Genomic DNA, 24,253 nt, shown 5'->3' on the forward strand with positions numbered 1-24,253 from the left:
TCTCCAGCAATCCATCAGGATCATCAATGTTCATTCAGTCCCAGTACACTCGTAAGGTCAACCAAGTCTGATAAATCAAAATACTGGTGTTGCAGGCATTACTGGTCTCAGTTTCAGATTCAGTTTAAGCGTCATCAACATTTGTTTTCATGGAAGAATATTTTACGATGCCTATTTGGAAGTGCTCGCACACGTTACTGCAAAATCAGCTAAAAGTTTGTATAGAGTCAAGCAAGTCAAAATGGAGTATCCAGTTTCAATGGAGTGTATGCATTTGCCTGCACTTAGTGTATTTGTAAAATGCCTTTATATGGCAGTAAGTTTTGCTGGTTAGTCGATATTAACTTTTCCATTTTCTTCGTAAACCCAGGGAAATGATACACAGGGAAGTGAGATTTTTGATGTATTTTGCCAAAATCATGTATCATCAAGAAGTGCTTTTTGTGCCGTAAGTGTCAGAGTAAATCTCATCTCTGTTTATTTCCAATTAAGTACTACAAAATTGTTGGAACTTCGCACTTATTTTAAGAATAAAGGATGTTTGTATTCATTTAATATAAGGTCTTTAAAAAGTGTTCTTTTTTTATTTAAAAACCTATATTTAATTTGTATTCCCATCTCAACCGGGTTACCCCAATTCATTACAATGAAAATGTTGATTTGTAGGCCTAAAATGGCGACATTGTAATTCATAGTATTATGGTTCTTATCGGAATCATAATTAATACCAGAATAAGCATTATGAACTAGGTTTATACCTACAATAGTAAACGTTTTAAACCCACAGCTGATGGAGTAAGACAGAATAACTGAAACTAAATATTTTAATTACACGGATCTCAAAGGAATTTGGAAGAAAATAAAAGTTCGAGACTACAGGCTTAAATAGTTTATTGCATTAAATTCTATTTAGGACACATATTATTTAAACTTTTTAGTTATTTTTAGTAGTTACATTTTATTACTGGCACTAAGTACATTATAAAACGAATAATAAGTGTGATAAAACAGAATTTAAAATCAGTCTGATATTATTATGTAATCAGTGACGAAAAGCCGATGTAGGTACAGTATGTATACTCGTAGACAGATAAATAGTAAATACATCAATGTTTTACACCACACAAATCAATAAAAAATTCACACGTATGTGCACTAGGTACACGATTTATTAATATATTGCCTCACGTACAAACACTGCTTAAAACTAACTGGCGATTATAACCTACATTATAAAATCCATTAAAAATAATTGTAATTAAACGAATGAAAGTGTACAAGGGTATTTAGGTATTATATTCAACACTATTTATTTTTTGACCTCATTTTCAGAATACATTTCACCAACATAAATACTATTGAAAATACTACACCAATTGCCGATACGTACATCAAGGTTTTCATAGAATTGTCACTTTTTGCAGTATTTGTAGGTTGCTTAAATTGTTTTTCAATACGATTGACTGTATTTAATATTTCCTTCTGATCATTCTTAGAATCACTTAAGTGTTGAGCTAATTTCGCATTTGTAGTATCTGTACGATTTTCAATAAGATTGACCGAGTTTAATATTTCCTTGTGATCGTTTGCTATTTTCTTATTATTATGTGGTACGGTATATTATTGAATATATTTTGAAGTACCAAACTGTTGTTATTTTGTAAAAATGATTGTGACAGTAAGCTTAAAGTGATTATCTATATATATAAAAATGAAACCCGTTTCGCGTTGTCACGGCATCACGTGTGAACGGCTGAACCGATTTCGATAATTCTTTTTTTTAAATGTTTGTGGAAGTCCAAGGATGGTTCTTACGGAAAAAAATATTAAGAAAATCTCTACGCTAAGGCGGTACGAAGTTCGCCGGGTCAGCTAGTTTTACATAAAAATATTTAAAAATGCGTTTTAACAGGTGGTTTCGGAAATATTTTTAAAATTCCTCGACAGAAAACAAAAAAAATATTTACAATGTATTCAAGAAGGTATATTTCATATTATTCATGGTAAATTATATTATTTATCAATTTTATTTCAAAAATAAAGTACAATAGATATCATAACTACGAAAAAAATATTATTGAGATTATTTTTATACCATTTTTTCTAGTCTAAAATAGGTGTACCCTATAAGGTACAGTAGGTCTATGTATAAGCAAAATCATGCGAGAAAATGTAATTTAATTTTTATTATTTTTCATTGTTTTAGGCTATTGATGCTTCACTTGATTGCCACAACTCTAGAAAAAAAATATAATTTCAGCAAACAAAGCAATTTTGGTATTTTTTTACTGCTTTCTTATCAGATGGCCGCTAATGGTGATCAGACTGACGAAGATTCAGGCGATAACGATAGTGTCAATGTAAATAATTACCCTCAGAGTTTTCTTCGATGGATTTGCTAAATTTCCGTCATCGTATTGTTAAATGCGGTTATTGATAGCAATAAACGTAACAAGTCAGAAGAAGCCAGGTCTTCTTCAGCTATCCTCACTAACTTTGGAGAAGGTAGGAAAAAAGAACCAAATGTGATTAGTGCCACATAAAACGACTTACAAGCTATGCCAAGAGTAATACTGGTGATTATGTGATTTTATTTTTATTTTATGTCATACAAAAATAAATAAAAACCTGCTTTGAACAACTATACTCAACATCAAATAAACCGCACCTTCCGCGACGTGAACTTTAACGATTTTCTTCTGACACAATCATGGTACCCCAACAATATTGGTGTTATTTGAAAGCCCAATAAATATCCTTAAAGAAAAACACATTTAATTTCTTAATAAATGAGTAACATATACCATAAATGTGACTTGAAAAAATACCTCACTTTGGGCCCACCTATGGGATCAATTAGACCAATTTTTATGGTTATAAAACCAAATAATGATTTCACGTGTCCTCTTTAACAGATGGATAGCAATTAAACCCAACTTAACAGTTTTATAGCCATAAAAGTTGGCTCTAGCGTAACTACCTATTTTTTGAAGAAGTGACTCTGGATCCTTCTAAAGACACATTTTTGGGGTAAAAACCTTTCCTTTAATGAAATGAAGGTTAGAACTAGGCTTTTAAATGGTACCAATATTGGTGGGAAGTGGGGATGCATACGTTTGAAAATGCTTGTTGCGGGAGGTGCGATTTATTTGACGTCGAGTGTAGTATGTTTTGCATGCATATAGACCTACTGTACCCTATATGGTACGGGCTCCCCACGGCCCCCTTTTTATGGATTATTTTTTTAAATATTTTTTTCATGATTTTTATGCTTCCTTTTGTAAGTTCTTGCTGAGAAATCAATTATTATTTACAAAAATAATTATCGGTCTAAATGAGTTAATGTGCTGAGTTAATTTCTCATCTGTATTTTTTATACGTTGCTTCATGTTTCCCCATTCTGTAGGGTATTCTACAGTGGGGTGGGGTACAGGTACAGGGCTTTTACCTGGTTCTGTCGGGGGAGGAGTTGGATTACGACAACCGTTGAGGCTATTTTTAATTGCTGTCAAATTAAAATCGTCATACCAATTTTTAGCTCTTGCTTCCTCTATGTCTTTACAGAGAATCGGATTGCCACTAATGCTAAGTTTTTCGACTCCTGCAAGCGAAAACCCTTCAAAGTCTAGATAATCAATGTTGTTATTATCTAATAAAAGGTTTTTGACTGTTTTACTACTTTGCAAATTTAAAGGTGTAAATTTTTTTAAATTATTTGATGAAAGGTTCAGGGTTTCCAAATGATGTAATGAATCGAAATTCTTAGAGCGGTTTATTTCTGATAGTTGATTTTGACTCAAATCTAGTAGTTTAAGCTTATCATTTTGCTCAAATAAGTCCAGTTTTATTGATGGTATTTTGTTATTACAAAGTTTTAATGATTCTAATTCCTTTAATTTGTCAATGTGAACAGCGTTGAGGTCTATTATATTGCACGATGTCAAGTCAAGATTTTTGATGTTTGAATTTGTAATATTTTCAAAAGTGACTTCTTTAATATTTTGCAAATTCACTGTTGTTAATGTAATCAAATTATCAAAAGGACTTTTTAAACCTAAATTTTGATTATCAGATAAATCAATAAACTCTAATTTATGAAGTGAAGAAAATGTTTCGCTTGTAAATGAATTTATTTCATTTTTGCTCAAATCCAATTTGCGTAAATTAACTAAACCATTTAATATTTCATCAATATTTTTAATCATATTTCCACTTAAATAGAGCTCATTTATTTCCTTGTTATTTTGAAAAGTGTCTTTTTCAATACTTTGGATCTTATTTGAAGACGCATCTAAATATTGAAGTTTTGTCATTTCGGAAAATACATCTCTTACAAGAGATTTCATATATGTGTTTGAAATTAAAAGTTTTTGAAGTTGAGATAAACCTTTAAAGGTATTTCCATCTATATCTTCGAGAGGATTGTTACTAATATCGAGTTTTTCCAACTTATCTAGTTTTTGAAACGTATTAGGTAATATTTCCTTGATATTATTATGTGATAAATATAATTTTAATAGATTACGCAAGTTTTCAAATACTTCTGGCTTTACATTTCCTATTTCATTATGTGCTATGTTCAGTTCTTTTAATTTCGCTAAGTCATGACTTCGAAAATTTAGTATATTAAGTTTATTTTCACTCAAATCTAATTTTTCTAAACTTGTTACACCTTTAAAAGCTAATTCATTAATTTTCTGAATCTTATTGTGCTTCAATAGCAACTCTTTTAATTTTGTCATGGAACTAAAACATTCGGCTTCTATTTCCGTAATTCCCCCGAAGCTCAAATCGAGTATAATAGGGTCGATGCCATCAAGCGTTTCACGTTTGAGGGTACCTTGCAACTCATTGTTTGCAAAATTAAATTCAGTAATACGCTTACCTTTAAAACTTCCACGCTGTATGTCCCGGATATTGTTATCAGACAAATCTAACTTCTCCAATTTTCCATTTTTGGAAAATATTTTATCATCAATAGCTGTTAAATTATTTTCGCTTAAATCTAATTTAGTCAGTTCTTCAAGTGGCTCTAAACTGCCATTTAAATTGGTCAATCTGTTGGAGGACAAACCTAGTATTGTTAATTTCGGCATTGGTTGAAAAAAATCTTTAGATATATTTTGGAAATTATTGCCATCCAAATATAACTCTTTAATATCTCGAAATATTTTTAAACTATGGTCAACATCTGTTAATTTATTATACGCTAAATCCAACATTTCTAGTAATTGAAGTCCATGGAATTGTTCAATTTTTAGCTTTTTTAGAGCATTAGAAGATAAATAAAATTTTTTTAATTTTTCGCAGGTAGCAAAATAATGACTTGGAATGTCAGTAATTCGATTTTTACTAAGATCAATTATTTCAAGATTACATTTGTTTTTACTAGCTTCTTCGACTAATTTGTCAATTTTATTCCCAGATACACTTAAAATTTTCAAGTTCTCTTTTAGTAATTTGTGTATATTTAATGATACTAAATTATTATTTTCTAAATGGATGCTCTCAAGATTATTCATTTTATTATAAACTACTTCCGGTACCTCTGTCATTTCTCCGCCATTGATGGTCAAATACTTTACGTCTTTACATATTTCATCACTGAGAGAATTAAGTTCTTTTAGATTGTTTACATCGTTGAAAGGCACATCATAAAATTCTAAACGAATGTTAATTATCGGAACTGTTCCTAAACTGCCAGAACATATTTCATCTTTTTTATCTTTTTCTATTAGTGAATTTATATTTTTCAAATGGTGTTTACATGTTACTTTCAATAAACATCCTGGTTCTGAATTTTTAGTGACAACAGCTTCACATGATGTATCTTCACTTGATATTACTTTATGCACGAATGTGAATAAAAGCAGTCCCAATCTCAACTCTGAAACAAACAAAAAAATATTTTAAGATAAGATAAGATGATACTTTATTGCCTCGTTTTTACATGCTTTAGAAACATAAAAATATAAACAAAAAAAAAATTGGGTGAATATCAACAAACTCGTTTTTTGCCTAATTCCGGTGGCGAATTTTAATTTCCACTTTCCAAAACTTTTTTGTGGCAGAAATAATAGTAAATAACTTGTATTATTCAATGATATGGTAGAGATCAAAATATTAATAATACTTCTCGAGATATGTCAATTTGAAATTATCAAGAGCCACCGAAATTGTATTTGAGCCACCGGAATTAAGAACCAATCCACCGAAATTTATTTATACAGCGGACTTCGGAATGTTACGGATGATTGTCTCAAATTACTTATTTATTTGTAATCAATTAAGTATTATTATCCAGTAAAGATGTTTATAATTAAAAACAATATTCAGGCCTGTGTTGTGACCCTAAAAAAGCATCAAATCTTCCCACGTGAGTCGTAATAGCCGACTAAGGAATCAAAATACTGGAGGGTGGGCTGCAGCATCTTTCCGGGTATTATACTACCATACTGGAACTACCAACCAGCCTGTTAAGCATGGTGATAACGGCAAAATCCCTCCATAGAGAACAAATCCAAAACTTTCTGGCTCTAGCCGCCAACAGCCCCGTTATTCTAGAGTCATCACAAAGACATCATACATGACCCTCAAACCCAGAAACCAACTCTAGTCCCGGGAGGGCGACCAACTGCCCCAGGTTGGTGTTAGGTTTATCTTCCATAAGTAAAAATATTGGTCCAGGCTAGCCAAGTTTTCATGATGGTATCATAATACCTATCCTAGAGAGAGAAGGCCTAGCAAAAGCGTACTGAGCTGCACCCTAATAGTACTGCAAAAATCAAAATGTAGTAATCATTTTTAGACGAACAGGCAATTTAATCATATTTGCATTCTCCGATCACCACACAGCTTATGACCGCAGTCTATGAAGGAACACTATCTGCGGTTGCGATCTTCATCAGTGAGGGACCGAGGAAGAAGAAGAAGTCATCACCGAAATAGAAGAATGCCGAATAAAAGAAGCTCAAAAGCTGTCGACTGATGAAGCCTAAGCCACGACCAGTGCCAATCCAGCTCCAAAGCCCCACGAATTTTCATCTCGAGTGGCAGAATAGATTGCAACCTACGAGACTAGGGAAATTTTAGCTGTTTCAGGACTATTCTCATCTGTTTTTAAGATTCTGCTTAGTATCGATGTATAAATAGCTATCCAAGTCCTCACGCTGATACAAAGTGTATTATAGAGACGATTTTTTGTAATAAATCGAAAGTATGTATTTGCGAGGACCAAATTGAATATACCAACATGAATAACGAGGATAGCAGAACCATTTTGGTAAATTCCTAAGCTGCTAGGAGAGATTAAGAAGCACTACTAGTAATTAGGCTGAAGATCGAGATTATTCCGACACTTTAGCGAAGATATCCTAGACTTTAGCTTGAGTGAGATTAGAATGCCCTATTAAAAACAACAAGGTATGTACCAGGAGATAATGAAATCACAACTGAGCTTATGAAATCAGATGGAATGCTAGTACTAAAGTTCTCTTAAATACCACCATGTTTATTGGTCGATAAACCAAAAAATAAGACATGGTGGTGGTGCTAGAGACTGGAATGGAATGGACGTTGGCGATGGTCCAGAGTCAGGTGAGGCAGCTTTTTCCTGAAACATGACACTCTCGCTATCCAACATCCAGTCTCCCAGACAACCTCATTTTCGAAAAGACGTTCGTAATACTACGTATACATATTTAATGCTGCGTCAAATTATGCAGAAGACTGAGGACTATAATCAGTCATTATTATTGGCCTTTTTGTACCTTCTTCGATTCGGTCCAGACCTGGGCTGTGCTACAGTCTCTTTAATGGCGTCAAATTGACTGTCGATACATGCAACTTCTAAAGTATTTGTATGAAAACTTCATCATATCAGCCCTCCCCCAAGATCAGAACTCGAAACTTATCTGATTGCTGCGAGGGTTCAGAGTTGGAGACACCATAATCTCTTAAAGTCTTCACTACCTCCCACTTAGAGGTTTTCAAGCTTCTGAGCTAGACCGAGCTCAGTATCAAGATACGGCGAGTACATCACACAACTTCGATTCACTGACGATATTGTAGTTATGACTGAGACCTTAGTAGACCTAGGTACAATGCTCCAGAGCCAATAAGACCAATTCCGGCAATAGATTCGCCACCGGAGCCACCGAAATTGCGCCACCGGAATTGAAAAACTGTTACAAAATTCAAATTATAAAGAAAACTATAATTCTGATCAATAATTTCTGTATGCAGATACAACAAAACACCAAACTTTAATCATGTTAAAGAATCGTTTAGCATCTAAGTAAGTAGCTTTCACTCATACACTTGCCAGCGAAATTGAAAAATTTTGTATTCCTGTGCCACTGATACAAATATTTACGGGTCTGCTGGAAAAACAATACCACAAGTCGCAAGTCTTTATAGCCCGATCAGGAGGACACAGTTGAGTGATGCAAGGAAGAAGAACTCTACGTCTCTCAAAGCTTCTTTGGAGAAGTAAGAGAGTGTCGAAATTGAGCCACTGTAATTGCTTTTTTTCGTGGGACAGTTTTGAAAGGCTATTTAAAACACTTAAAATATGAAATATCACATTTCTTTCATATCATTTGGAAGTCTTATTTAATGTATTTTATGGCTATACTATTTTTAAATTACTAGAATCCCCGAGAAAGAAGGAATAACACAATTTATGAGTAGAAATAGAGTTAGGACGCGCCACCGCTATTAGATTTTGGGTCTTTGGAATTTTTTTTAGTACATAAAATAACTACCTATTGTCCTGAAGACTTTGCTATCGTGTAAAACGCTGTATAAACTATATACAGAAAAAAAATCATCGCTCTAGTTACATTTCTCCCATCGATTCTCAGCTCCGCCGCGTAAAAAACGTGTTTGGGATATTCACCCAATTACATTATTATTTTACAAAAAAATTTTAGAGGAAAAACTTGATATGTATCATAGTGAAACCTGCGTTATTATGCCACAGTGCAGTGGCCGCCTGACCTGACTGTGGGGTTACTATACAGTGTGTCCGGTCACCAGTGTCCGACCCATTAGGGCGCAGTAATATGATCAATTTTATTGACAAATCCACTGGAATAAAACATTATATCCCTAGTTTTCAAAAATTACAGCTATTTTTTTTTTGTTTCTAAGTCCGGGTGGATTCATTAATTCCATTCCTTTTCAATTAAAATAGTAAGACATGGATCTTAACGCGACGTTTATTAATGAGTTACATTATTATTATTAGCCAGTCTGCTTGAGACCACGGCTGCAGCATCGCAGCCGAAACGTCAAGCCGTGAGTACATAATGTAACTCATTCATAAACGTCGCGTTAAGACCCGTGTCTTAGGCTGGGTTGCACCATCTTACTTTAACTTTGACAACCGTCAAAAATCTGTCAAATTCCATACAAAAAGCACCGGTTATCGTCACAGTTACCGTTAAAGATAGGTGGTGCAACCCACCCTTACTGTTTTAAGTAAACAATAAGTTGACATCAAAAAGTCTACCAAAAGCTCCCATATAAATCTCTTAAAAACACTTGAAACATAAAAAAAATAAGTAAAAAATAATACTCCTTTTTAAAATTTTCAATGTTACAAAAAAAGTAGACCTTGAACTTACCTTTTTTTCCATTTCTAAGTCATCACCTTAAAACTGATATTAAAACCTTAGCTTTAAATCAACTAATCTAGGTGTTGTGATTAATTGAACATGACTCTATCAAACGCGAATTCATTCCGATAATAGGTGGCCCTACTACTACGCCTAGGCTAGTTGACTTAAAGCTTAAATGACTTAGGCTGAGTTGCACCACCTAACTTTGACCATAACTATGACGATAACCGGTGTTTTTTGTATGGATTTTGACAGATTTTTGACGTTTGTCAAAGTTAAAGTAAGATGGTGCAACCCACCCTTAGTGCATCTAAAACATGGAAAAAAAGGTATGTTGTTAACGGTCTAGTTTTTTTGTATCATTGAAAAATTTAATATGATCATTTTTATGTTTCAAATGTTTCATAAAGATTTCAATGGGAGTTTTTGATAAACTTTTTGATGTCAATTATTGCCTATTCTTTTAGCTATCGAACTAATTCACTTTTATGCTTTTAGGTCCTGTACATCGGTAAAACCATTTCAAAATCCTATGAGAACGTTTTCTACTTTTACGCGGATGAAGTCGCGGGCAAAAGCTGGTCTATACTAATACAGTAGAATCTTGATAACTCGAACCTTGTTAAGTCGTAATCCTCAGTAAATCGAAAAGATATGCTATTCCCTTCCGCCGAACCCCGAACGACGCAGTAACTCGAATTTTTTAGACTCAGTAACTCGAACAATAAGTTATTTCCCTGTGAGGCATTACTCGTACATTTTAATACTCAGTAACTCGAACTGCAAATACCTACCTCAGTAAGTCGAAGTTCATAAAATATAATGATTTCTTACTCGGGATTCCCGGAGCTCAAAACTCGTGGCAATAAAATCAAAAAGGAATGTTCGGGGCTCGGGGCCTCTTATCTATTGTTTTTGTTTTGCACACGTGCAAGGAATGAATAACTACATTCAATAAACTTTCTAATGTCTAAGAGACACAGATGTTATGTTTCTTCATTTTTGGTCACTTTTGGTTGTCGTAATAAATGTTCTATGAAATTGTGCCTTTTTATGTCGAAATTTGATGAGTTAACTCTTCATATCTCGAAATTCTTGTTAAGTCGAAAACTTGCTATCTTGATTTTTTTTTTTGGTTTCCCTTGACATTCGAGTTATCAAGATTCTACTTATAAAGAGGTAAAGTTTGTGTGTTTGTATATTTGTTAAATTGTAAGGGATAATCTTGGGATCTCTGTACCGATATTAACAATTCTTTCACCTTTAGAAAGCCACATTATTGCCGAGTGTCATAGGTAATATAAAAAACCGGCCAAGTGCGTGACGTGCCACGCGCAGTGTAGGGTTCCGTTTTCCTTCGTTCATCATCAACAGCCGTTTACAGTCCACTGCTGGACTATGAGCCTCCTCCACTATAGTGGAGGGTTTTGCCATAATCTCCACGCTTGGCAGGCGGGTTGGAGATCGCAGTTTAAAAGATTGATGTTTTTCAGAGAGCGCTGCTGCCCATTCTCTGTTTGATGTGTAGTCCCTAAGTCGCCTCTTACGACACCCGCGGGAAGAGTAGGGGTTGGTGACAAATGTGTTCTACTCTGCCGTCACCACACGGCTTTTTTCCTTCGTTACCACGGTCATTCTCACGATTAGGTGTTCTCAGCCTAATTACCATATTATTTTTGAAATTTGGCTTAATTGACTAAAACGCATTTAAATATAAAACACATGAAAAGTACGAATTTAACAATCGTAAAGGCGTCAAATTATTCAAAGCGGTTTTTGCGTAAATGAGACCCAAAAATTTTATGGTCACGGTAATTAGATTCGGCTAATACTTAATCTAACGGTAATTAGAAAAGATATGTAAAATAGCAAAAAAAAACAACATCTTGCATTGATAAAGTACACAAATATATAGCGTCATATAAAAGGCTCTCTACTAGGTACTCTTAATAACCCTCTGCAAAAAGAAAAACACTAATTTCTATTATTTATTGTATCAAGATATTTTCAGTATAGGTACTGCAAGAATCGAAGCTATAACAGGAACACTTAGTTTCAGCAAGAAGGGGCTATGTGTCACATTTAAAATGAGAGCATTTAGCTGAATCAGAATCTGAATCATCATTTATTTGCTTTAAATGTGGTACAAACGATGGATACAGATAATGGATCAGGAGGTCTCACAAATTTGACTTTTCGGATATGCATAATAATATATCGAAAAATGCATTAATGATATTAGTGTTTTTTCCTCTTTTTAATCTATCTGTGATCAGCCATCACCCATTATCAGATAGTATATTGAATTTGTAATAATGACAGTTCCAGCTCTGCATATCCCATGATTTGTCACCTCGATTCTTTTACAATTATTTTTTCAGATTGATGCTATTCGCTTTCTCCTGAGCCTGAATGCAGAATTCTCAGAATTTAGAAGGGATGCAGCAAATAGATTTCATGACGGTCTTGTCTTTGTTTGTAAGCTTTACAGGAATTTTCTACATCCTCTTTGACGTTTGGTATCACTTCAGTGGACTTTGTAAACCGGTCGATGCCATAATTATGTCTGTCTACATGGGTCTTAGGATGCATTTGTATTTAGTTTGTTCTCCAAGCTTCTTCTGCCCAGTATCCATTGCATATCACGAAGTTTTTTTTCTATGCATGCATAACAAAGCAGGTAGGATGCAGTCTAGGATGGTACAAAGTGCCTAAACACTCTCGTCTTGAAAAGGCCTATTGTCTGTTCATTTGTTTCCTTTTGTTCTTAATATGATCACGCCAGTACGCCTAAGATGCGCGTCGTGATAACTTTTATCGACGTCAAAATGTATGGGCAAAATTGATAAAATGGAGTGATAACCGCTTATCGCGGCGCGCATCTTAGGCCTACAGGTAAGTGTTACTGCTGGACAATCTCATCTTCTTAGGGCAAGGATAGATTTTAATGGTATTATATTAGAATTAATTAATGATTTAACATGTTAATATCAATTATATTAATAGTAAAAAATAGATACCTGGTACGAGACATGTTTCACGCAGGGGTGACATCTCCTGGCCATGAAGAAGCCCCGATTTCACTCCAGCTAACTTCTTTTTGTGGGGTTATCTTAGGGGTTAAAATATACTCTAAAATCCAACAACCATGCAGCAACTGAAGCTGAACATTCGTCATGAAATCGAATCTATTTCGAGGTAATTTTAACGAAAGCTTTTCAAAATTTTGATGTCAGATTGGAAGAAAATTCCGTAAAGTTGTTATGCGAAAGTCTAGGTATTTTATAATCATACTTATTCAATCGTGAGTGCAATTTGTAGGTAATAACTCATACAACGGTGATTATAAATATATGGTAATTAGTACATGGAAATTAGAAAACGATAGTTTTTCTTCAAAATTTCCAAAATCTGCAGGGTATGCAAATACTGTCTTACTATAACGTATGGAGGCCAAAGTACTGATTCTATTTGTATCAACAACGGGGATCTACTTTCAAAAATCTAGTTTAAAAATAAGGACATGGTAAATAGAAGAATTGAAAACCAAAGATATGGTAATTATACTCTTACGCAATTCATCGACGGTACGCCAACGCAATAGACGTCTACTTGCTAACAGGTCATAGAACTAACTAAGGGCTCGCGCCGCGCGCGTAAATGATGTGTCAAATATTATTATTTAGGCTTGTGTGCCCAAAAACAAAAAACGTCACGGGAATTAGGATTTTCGCTCGGACAAGCAGTTTTTTAATTCTAATTATTTACAGAATGGTTCTATTGAATAGATATTTTGCTATGTATAAGACAATCTTTTATACTCTTTAAAATGTTAAATGGAGTAAACCAAATCTTTACGACATAAAAATTACAGCCAAATTTTAACATTAAGTCGGTGTGCGGACGCGTAACGGTAATTAGAGAACAGAGGTTCATGAAATTAATTTAGACACAAATGCTTAAAATAGAGGCCTATGATTTAATGCACAACTGGATAGGGTTGTTAAGTAACATATAAAAATACTTGCATGTCTCTAATTTGTAATTTTTAACGATTTATCAGCCCGGACACGCAAAAACTAGCTCATCTGAGAATGGCCGACCACAATATATTTCAGAAGCAAGCAATTACTTCATCTAAAGTCACTTTTAATATTTTCTTCTAAGGAATTTTTATTAGGTTTTTCTAATACATGAGTAAAACGGCTATTACTAACTGATTTATCTTTTTATGATTTTTCAAGCCAACAGTTTACTTTTAGAGTGGGGGGGGGGGGGGCTACTTGAACAAAATTTGACACTTTAAACTTTAACATTTTGCAAATGGATCCCTAAATCGAAAAATGGTCTTAGAAACCCCTAAGCCATTTTAAAAGACCTATCCAACGATACCCCACACGATAGGGTAGAAGAAGAAAAAAAATGCATCCCCACATGTAGGGTAGCTACCCTAAAAAAATTTTTTTTACAAAATTTTATTCTACCGTTTTATCGGCGTGATTAATATACATCCCTCCACAAAATTACAGCTCTCTAATGCCAATAGTTTCCAAACAAAACCTCGGACAGACAGACAGACAGACAATCGAAACTATAGCTATTCTAAAAACCGAAAAATTCCACGCGGGCGAAGCCGCGGGCGGAAAGCTATCTTCTATATAAATAAAAATTAATTGTTGTTCGTTAGTCTGATTAAAACTCGAGAACGGCTGGGCCGATTGAGCTGATTTCGGTTTTAAAATGTGTGTCGTAGTCCAGGGTAGGTCTAAACTGTGAGCAAATAAGGAAAAATTGGGATGGCTTATTTATTGCCTTTAAGGCGGAACAGAGTTCGCGGGGTTAGCTAGTAATAAATAAAATGAACTTGCAATGTCATCCTGTGTAGGTATTAAGTATACTCATAAATTCTATAACATATAAAATATACTTACTACTACTTGACTCAAAAACTCAAAACTCATTTATTTCTGTAAATAGGCTTAAAAAAAGCACTTTTACACGTCCCAGTATTAACCCTACCACTGCTTCAGGACAATAAATGGGCCAGTGCTGAGAAGAAGCAGCGCAAGAAACTCAGTCACTATTGTCAGCCTCTTTTTCAAAGGTTTACAAGCTTTAAAATGTACAAAGTTATAAATATTTATGCGAGCTAGGCAGTAACGTATCCCAAACATTTTTATCTTTTAAATAATCATCGACTTTATAGTAGCCCTTTTTCATTAAGGTACTTTTAATATGTGCTTTGATTTTATGAATGGGTAGTTCTACAACAGTTTGTGGTAATTTATTAAAGAATTTAATACATTTTCCCATAAATGAATTACCAATCTTATGCAATCTGAAATTTGGAACGGCAAATTTATTTTTGTTTCTTGTACTAAAGTTATGCAAATCGCTCTTTTTCGTGAATTGCTCTATATTTTTGCGGACATAAATGAACTGTGAAGCTACTGTCAGTATGTTTATTTCCTTAAAAAAATCTTTCAAGGAAAATCGGGGTCCAAGGTTATAAATGGCCCGCACTGCTCTCTTCTGCAGAACAAACACAGTTTCAATGTCCGCGGCTGAGCCCCACAACAATATGCCGTATGACATTATACTATGAAAATAGCTAAAATATACTAGCCTTGCCGTTTCAATGTCAGTTAATTGCCTTATCTTTCTCACTGCAAAAGCAGCCGAACTGAGCCTTTTTGACAAAGTTTCAATATGAGAACCCCATTGAAGTTTAGCATCTAAAGTGATTCCCAGGAATGTTGTGGAATTTATGCTATTTAATGGTTCATTCTTCACCATTAATTGCGTGGAAACCTGCCTCACATTAGGTAAGGTAAATTTAATGCACTTAGTTTTGTTTGCATTTAACAATAAGTTGTTAACAGTGAACCAATGTAGAACCTGTGAGAGTATGTTATTAATATCGTCAAAATTTACTTTACCTCTATCAACTTTCAAAATGAGAGATGTGTCATCAGCAAATAACACAATATCACACAGATCTTTTACAAAGTAAGGAAGGTCATTAATGTAAATAAGAAATAGCAAAGGTCCCAATATTGATCCCTGCGGCACACCCATAGTAAGAGGTGCTCCAGAAGACTCAGTTCCGTTAATACAAACTTTTTGTTTTCTGCCTGTGAGATACGAGTTCAGCAGATCAAGTGACTTATTCGAAACACCATAATGTCGCAATTTGTTTAGTAAGGTTTGGTGGTCTACACAATCAAACGCTTTTGAAAGATCACAGAAAATACCAACAGCGTCCTTTTTACTCTCCCAAGCATCAAAGACGTGTTTCAATAGTGCTACCCCAGCGTCAGTAGTACTTCTACCTTTCGTAAAACCAAATTGCTTATTGTGTAATAATTTGTTAAAAATGAAGTGAGATAGAAGTTGGTGGAAAATAATTTTCTCGAAAATTTTGCTAAGTACTGGTAGAATAGAAATCGGTCGAAAATTAGAGGGGTCACATTTGTCACCAGCCTTGAACAATGGAATTATTTTACTTAACTTCATTAAGCTAGGAAAGCAACCTTGATCAATACATGTATTAAAAATGAATGCAAGGTGAGGAGCTATGGTGTCAATAATTGTTCCAATTATACTGACGGAGATTCCCCATAGGTCCTCAGTTTTTTTCATATTTAATTCTCTAAAGGTTTTAATTATTGTATTACAATCTATATGCCTGAACTGGAGCAGACACTGGCACTCGGTGACATTAGATTTTAAAAGAGACTCTGCAAGAACTGGTGATGAATTCAGTTCTTTAGTTGTTTCAGACGCAATATTGGAGAAGAATGTCTCAAATGTAACCACATTTGAGACATTCTTCTCCAATATTGCGTCTGAAACCGCAACTTCTGTATCGGAATTTATAATTTCGTTTCCGATTTTCAGTGAAAAAGTGTTATCCTTCGATTTATTTTTACATGTTTGTTTATTTATTATGTTCCACGTAGCCTTAGCTTTATTATTAGAATTTAAAATCATGTTTCGAAGATGATTTGATTTAGCAGCCAAACAAACCATTTTAAATATTTTTGAGTAATTTTTAACATATTCTATAACACTCAGATCTTGCGTATCGGCTTTAAGACTATATAATTCATACATTTTATTTCTACTCTTGTGAATGCCAGTTGTAGCCCAGTCATCAAATTTACATTTAACAGAATTTATTCGGATCTTTTTCTGTGGGAATGTGGTTGTAAACCACCAGCTTTTGCACGGAATACTTTTCAACTGACACAGACGTCAAACCAACCTTTTATGAAAATCAAACCTAAGAGAAAAACCTCTACGGAGGTTTTATGCATCGGCAACACTCCCCACCCTAGTGCTGGAACAGCACTCACTATCCAAGGATATTGGGGCGACGCGCGCCGCTGACCTACGCCAAATTCCGGTCTTAGTTTTGACGTCCACGGTTCTGATGCGTCCGTCCTTTCCAGGATATACCCGATGAATAATCCCTTTGGGCCATGTATTACGAGTAGAACTTGGGTCCACAACTAACACCAAGTCACCCACCTGCAACGGCGCTTGCTCTGAATTCCATTTCTTCCGTGGCAGCATGTCTGGCAAAACTTCTCGCACCCATCTTTTCCAGAACATGTCTGCTAAGCGTTGCGCCTTCCGCCACTGCTTCCTCAGATGCAAGTCGGTGTCATCGAATTCTCCGATACAAGGCAGATTTGAAGAGCTTCCTAAAAGAAAATGATTCGGCGTTAACGACTCTCCCGTTGTCGGATCTACTGACACATGCGACAATGGGCGACTATTGACCATGTTCTCCACCTCCGCCATTAACGTCGATAGCGTTTCCTCTTTTAGGGTTCTCTCTCCGATGACAATTTTAAGCGCCGTTTTTACAGTCCTGATCAAACGCTCCCACGCCCCACCCCAGTGGGGGCTAGCCGGAGGTATAAAATGCCAAGTCATGTTGTTGTTAACTCCCTCCCTTTTCAGAGTTTCTTGGTCTAAGCCGGCAATGCTTCTGGCCAGTTCCTTTTCAGCGCCGCGAAGGTTAGTCCCGTTATCTGAAAACAGGTGACTAGGCCATCCACGACGGGCTGCCATTCTTCTTAGAGCCATTATTAGGGAGTCTGTAGACAGCGATGGGACTATTTCTATGTTCACTGCACGAACGGTTAAGCAGGTAAATAACACGCCATACCTTTTCTCGCGTCGCCTTCCTACAGCTACTTCCATGGGCCCGAAAAGGTCTAGTCCGCAGAAAGTAAATGGACGATTATGGTGCGCCAACCGAGCATGCGGCAAATCTCCCATACGTGGAATTCGTGGAGTGCATTTTCTTATTCTGCACAACATACACTGCGACACCACAGTTTTCACGGTAGGTCTTAAGTTAATAATCCAATATTTCTGCTTTAACTCATTGACGACGGTTTCTTGATTCCCATGAGCGGCTTTGACGTGATGGTGCCTCACAATGAGGCGTGCCACTCTGTGTCTTCCATCCAGTATGACGGGCCTTTTCATCTCAAGATTAACGTCTTCTGCTGCGTCAATGCGACCTCCAACTCGAAGCAAACCCTGCTCATCTTCAAAGGGAGTTAAGGTAAGTAACCGGCTACTACGATCTACACATTTTCCATTCCTTAATGCTGTGATCTCATCGCTAAAGGAGTCCATCTGCGCTTGTTTTATCAACAGAGATTCCGCTCGTCGCATCGTATCGCAATTTACATCACCGGTAAGTCCTTTGCACTTGTCAATAAACTTGAGTGCGACCGCCGTAGCTCTTACCAGGCGAAGCCAGGACGAGAAGCGATGCGGGTCAGGCACAGGTAAGGCTTCAAGCGAATTTTCCATAACCATGACGTAACCCGACTGCATTTGTTCTGTTTCAGGTTGAACCATACCTGCGGGCCATGATGTTTCGACGCCGTACAAGAAAGAAGGCCCCGTAAACCATTCGCCGCGAAAACAGTCTAAGTTGAACGATTCTCTTGTAGCCAAATCTGCTATGTTCATTTTGGTTGGAACATGTCGCCACTCACTCACACGAGTAAGCTCATCAATTTCACCCAGTCGGTTCGCTTCAAAAACTTTATATTTCCGTGTGCTATTTCTTATCCAATGGATGACTGTGGTTGAATCAGACCAAAAGAAGCGCCGTTCAGGAGCAAGTCGATGCTCCTTCCCAATCGTGTCCGCCAATCTTGCGGCCAGGACAGCAGCTTGGAGTTCAGCTCGTGGCACAGTCATCGGCTTAACCGGCAGTACACGACATTTACTGGCTGAAAATGCAACACAACTTTTATCACCATCATTCCAACGCCAATACGCAACCGCGCTCATAGCCTTTGTAGAGGCATCGCTAAAAACATGAAGTTGAAGGTCGCTGTAGTTTTTACCATTCGCAGTACTATTTCCTCCGGCCTCTACGAAAGTTGGTGCGTCTGCTTGGCAGTGATTCGGTATAGGGCTCTCCACCAAAGACATCTTTGCCACAGGGGCTTCAGTACTTGGGTCCATGCTGTCGTCGGTTGTTCGGTGGACATTTACGTAGCATCTTGGGATACGAATCTGATTAATTACCTTCAGCATGTCGATCCATTGGCACCATCTTGTGTAAATGTCATCGGGTATCAAATCATCCCAACCGACGTTTATCCTCCAAGTATCCTGCAGCATAATTCTTCCTTGTATAGTGAAGGGCGATAAAAAACCTAAAACATCAAACACAGACATTATGACACGCAACATCAAGCGTTTTGTAGGTTTGTCTTTACCATGAATGACACTCTCAGGAATCCGTTTCAAAGAGACATCAAAACCGAGTTCGTCTTCCTTTGGGTACCACATTAGGCCAAGAATACGCTCGCCTTGCAACTGTTCGTCTATTTTGAACTTGACAGCCACTGGACCTAAAGCCTCTTTTGGAATGCTGTCTAGCACGGCGCTGCTGTTGCTCGTCCAATTACGTATTTCAAACCCTCCCGCCTTGTGTATCTCAATCACATCTCTCACTACATCAATGGCACTTTCTTGGTCCGGCAAACTATCGATGTAGTCGTCCATATAGTGCGAATTGATTATTGCATCAACCGCAGCCGGCTTAGAACTCTCAAAACGCTTAGCGTTCTTGTTCTTAACAAATTGAGCTACAAATGGCGAGCAGTTAGCACCAAATATTAAAGATGTCATTACATACGTTTTAACGGACTCCTTGGGGTTACTTCTCCATAAAAATCGAAACGCTTGTTGATCCTCAGGCTTGATCTTCACTCTTAGAAACATGTCCTTGATGTCACCAGTCACTGCAATTTTATTTTCTCGGAACCGCAGCATGACACCAAACAACGACAAGAGTAAATCTGACCCTGTAAGCAAAAAGTCATTAAGACTAAATCCTTCAACTTTATCAGCAGCATCAAAAACTAGTCTTAATTTTTTCTTATTTGGGTTATCAACACCAAAATGTGGCAATACCCACGTCCTAGGTGTGACAGCATCATCCTTTAGTTCCTCAGCGAAATCGTTTTCTAATAAGTGCTGAATTCTTTCCGCGTACCTAGATGCAAACCCTGTATCTTTCGTCATCTTACGCTCGATACCTTTTAGACGTCGTAATGCATTAGGGTAAGAGTCTGGCGTTTGACAGTTCATGTCACGCCATGGTAAACCAACGTTCCAGCGGCCGTCGACAAGTTCAGCGCTCTGCTCCAGCATAGCTTCAGCGCGCACGTCATCCGCATTTTGACGAGGCTTACCCAAGACGCCCAATGAGCCCAAGGTAAATGAACGCCTGATCTCGTCGTGAATATCCTGCAACAGGTGATTTTCAGTGGGATAGTCTCCGCCCTCTGAAATAAAAAGAGTAACCTGGGGAGAGGAGCGGACCTCACGTGGTACATTAATGCTGCCATGCACGCACCAGCCCAAGGGAGTGAGTGTTGCCGAAGGTTCATTACGTTTTCCAACCCTTACCTCTATGGGGAAAAATAAATTATAATTATCCTGCCCTATCAGAATCTCTGGTTTGACATCCGTTTGACAAATATTATCAAAAACATCAGGCATATTAGGATAATCTTTAAAATTAACATAACTCATCTTTTGTACCGGTAAGCATAATTGAGGTACACTTCGCGCACAAAAAGAATGAATTTTACCGTCCATACCCGAAATGTCCACGCTCACTATTGTCGCATCCAGAACTAGTTCATTGTTGGTCCACGCGCCGCATACCCGCATTTTCTCCCGACGGCCGCACAGCCCGGCGCGCTCCGCCAGCGCAGCGCTTATTAAAGACACTGTCGAACCGTCGTCCAGGAGAGCACTCGTACTGATGATTCCATTCGGCCCGTGTATGCGTACAGGTACGACTTTCAAAAACACCCGCCGATCAGTCGAGTTTATGTTCGTGACTGTCTCCGTAGAAGCATTCTGTTGCCTTGGCTGAACAGTAGAGTCGTCGCGGCGGTTGATAACTGGATAATGCAGCAACTTATGATGAGGTAAACCACAGTTGTCTACGTCGCACACCGGCGCAGTGCATGTTTCTCTGCTATGACGGGATGACAGACATTTGAAACAGAGTCCGCTGCGCTTCACGTGATTCCATCTGGTCGTACGTAGAGCTTTACTAAAGCGCTTGCATTCCAACAGCGTATGGTTCGCTTTACGACAAAACTGACATTTGTTGACGTCTTGTTGTTCAGACTGTAACACTACTGCTTGCGGACGGTTGGTTGAAATGTCACGTGGTCTATACTTTGTCTGGTCGTAGCGTGATTCCATGAAGTAGGTATTGGACGTAGTCGATATCTTTATAGCTTCTTCTTTTATAAAATCTGATAGAATAAGCAAGCGAGGCATCTTTCCTTCAGTGATCAGTGGGAAACTAAAGTCTGACCATTTCGATACAAGCACTGTCGGCAGTTTTGCAAGTATGTTTGAGACTATGTTCATACCTTGTAGATATTCCTCTCGCTTCAATGCTCGAATGGCCTCTATCAGATTTTGTACCTTCACAGCGAATGGCACTATGTCTCTCTGGTAATCGCTCGGCAAGGGTGGTAATTTCTTTATGTCCAACAGTACCCTTGAAATTATCAGATCTGGATTACCGAACCTCAGCTCAAGAGTAGACATAATAGTTTCTGGTGACGATGCGCTGATCAATAGAGCCGAAACTGCCTCCTTAGCGGCTCCACGCAGGCATTTTCTCAGCCGCCATAAGTTCTCTTTTGGTGTGAAGTTACATACTTCAGCTGACTCGTAGTATGCTCCTTTAAATGGTAGCCATTCCATCGGGTCTCCGTAAAACTCTGGGAGATCTTGTGGTGTGCATATACGGCTTAAGAGGTTACCGTTGTTGGTGTTTGCAGCAGAGGTAGCCGCAATGTCTCTCAGTGCAGCGGCCAACATGTGTACCGTGCCAGCATTTTCCATAGGCGCTGACTCTTGATGAGGTACTGAAGAGCACAACTTGCCCGGTTGGGGTCCATTATCGTGGACAAGTTGCTCCTTTTCTTGCTGCTCAAGCCATTGCGTCACACTATCGCCATTCTCGTGAAGCTGGATATTTGCGGGATATTCATCCTCAAGGTCCGCGATATCCGCCTCCAACTGCTTGTCTAGTAAATCCATAGCAATTTTGGCCTTTCGTTTCGCAGTTTCAAACTCTAGCCGTTTTTTCCTAGCTGCTATAGATGATTCCGAGGCTTTAGAATGTGCTTTGCTATTATGCACGACTGTACTATTATGTACGGAAATGTCATTTTGACTTGCCATATTTTGCACCTCGGAGTAGTCGGATGGCTGAATCTGAATCTCCTGCTGCTCCCTTCGAGTTGCGCTCCGTGTATTGACCATTCTGGGTGGCGTAAAAAACATTGAATCCGCCTGGATCCGGCTCGAAGATTGTAAACCACCAGCTTTTGCACGGAATACTTTTCAACTGACACAGACGTCAAACCAACCTTTTATGAAAATCAAACCTAAGAGAAAAACCTCTACGGAGGTTTTATGCATCGGCAACAGTGGTTTTGAATTCCTCACTCACAACACTGAATAGATCTTCATAAATTTGATCGACATTATTGTTATCTAATACAAGTTTATCAATACCATCACAAATATTTTTCTTAAATTTGTCAATTCGGTTAGTTGTTATTGGCCTACAAACAACATCCACTGTACTAGGGACATGATGGTGTTCAAATGTGGCCAATTGTCCACTATGATCTGAACTAAGGCAATTAATTATTGATTTACTTTGAATATCACAGTTACAAAAAATGTTATCTAAGCAAGTAGCTGATGTTGGAGTGATTCTAGTAGGCTCATTGAAAAGATGTGATAAATTAAAAGATTTAAAAAGGTTTAAGAATCTTATTTTATATTGAGTATTATCTAATACTTGTGCCAATGTGATAATACTTTTAATAGTAAGTACATTAACATCGTACATTAAATAAATATTTTTGTAACTGAAGCAGACGCAACTTAGGACAAGCTGTTGAAGATTATATTCTTGGGAAAAATATGGAAAATAAGCATAATTAATGTATCGTTTGTTCGTTCGTTTCAGTCAATTAACGGTCCTGCGCTTATTTCATAGGTAAGGACATAATAATTATTATGAAACAAAATAACACTCACCCATTTTGTACTCTTTACGTTCAAACACTTTTTTAAATTTAGGATTGTTCGGCCATGGTAGTTAGGAGACTGACAAGAAAAAGTTTCAGCAGCCTATTTATACCAGGATTTAGGGTTTTTGATAACGGTCCCACCAACAAAACGGGAGTAATAACGAACGTGATAAGGAGTGGAGGAAAAAATAATAAATATACAGGGTGATTTTGTATTCAAAATTTTTTAATAAGCTCTACACAACAATGTTACAATAGTACTTTATCTTAATTAATTTAATCGTAGTATTTTTCGAAAAAAAAGAACAAAGAAAATTTTATTCAAATTCAAATTCAAAGGACATCATCCACGTTTCATATATTTTTGGTCCAAAATCAAAAGTGCCGGCCAACAAATAAAAGTGCTGTATTCTGACAGAATACGTCTGCCTTAGCATTTGTTACTATGGCACCAAAGCTGTAGCACCACTGTGCATCGAGTATTTGAGATCAACAGATGGCGCTGCCATCAAGTAAACACTGGCTCCGTGTTGATCAATTAATTAATCATGGAAAAACTCAGTATAAAGACGTGAATTTGTAATTGTTAAGTGCAGTTTTACAACAACAACTCGTGAAAGTGTTATCTCCCGAAAACTTTCGAGCTGCTTGGAGAAATTGACTCAATAAAATTTTGTGACTAAGTGATAGTGAAAGTGACAATAAAAACAAAACAGTGCGGAAATGACTAATTGTACATAATTAAAAGACAATAAATCAACAACGTAGTGTGCTAAAGTGAATATACTGTTACTACAAAATCATAAAATCAAGAAAAACAGAAATCGGACGGTTAATGTTATTTGAAATCATAGCACTGTATCAGGAATTGGATCGTTATCGCACTAGACAGAAGAGCCAATATCTGGAGCACTTTAAAATAGCGCCATCTTCTGGTGTCAAGCTGAACCTATCTGACAGCGGTATAGTAAGATTGAACCCGACTACTACTCGGCACGA

At 37.0% G+C, this 24,253-nt stretch overlaps 1 protein-coding gene across 1 annotated transcript; it reads right to left on the minus strand.

Moving 5' to 3' along the window:
* Positions 1 to 874: 874 nt before the first annotated feature.
* On the minus strand, positions 875 to 23,355 carry LOC135080096 (protein artichoke-like). Its single transcript, XM_063974776.1, has 2 exons — positions 23,262 to 23,355; positions 875 to 5,887 (listed from the first exon to the last, which is right to left on the minus strand). Exons 1-2 carry the CDS (start codon positions 23,263 to 23,265, stop codon positions 3,300 to 3,302), a joined length of 2,592 nt encoding a protein of 863 aa, XP_063830846.1. The 5' UTR covers positions 23,266 to 23,355; the 3' UTR covers positions 875 to 3,299.
* Between the last annotated feature and the right edge of the window lie 898 nt (positions 23,356 to 24,253).

The sequence above is a fragment of the Ostrinia nubilalis genome, chromosome 17 (genome assembly GCF_963855985.1).
Source record: "Ostrinia nubilalis chromosome 17, ilOstNubi1.1, whole genome shotgun sequence".
NCBI classification, from domain to species: Eukaryota; Metazoa; Arthropoda; class Insecta; order Lepidoptera; family Crambidae; genus Ostrinia; species Ostrinia nubilalis.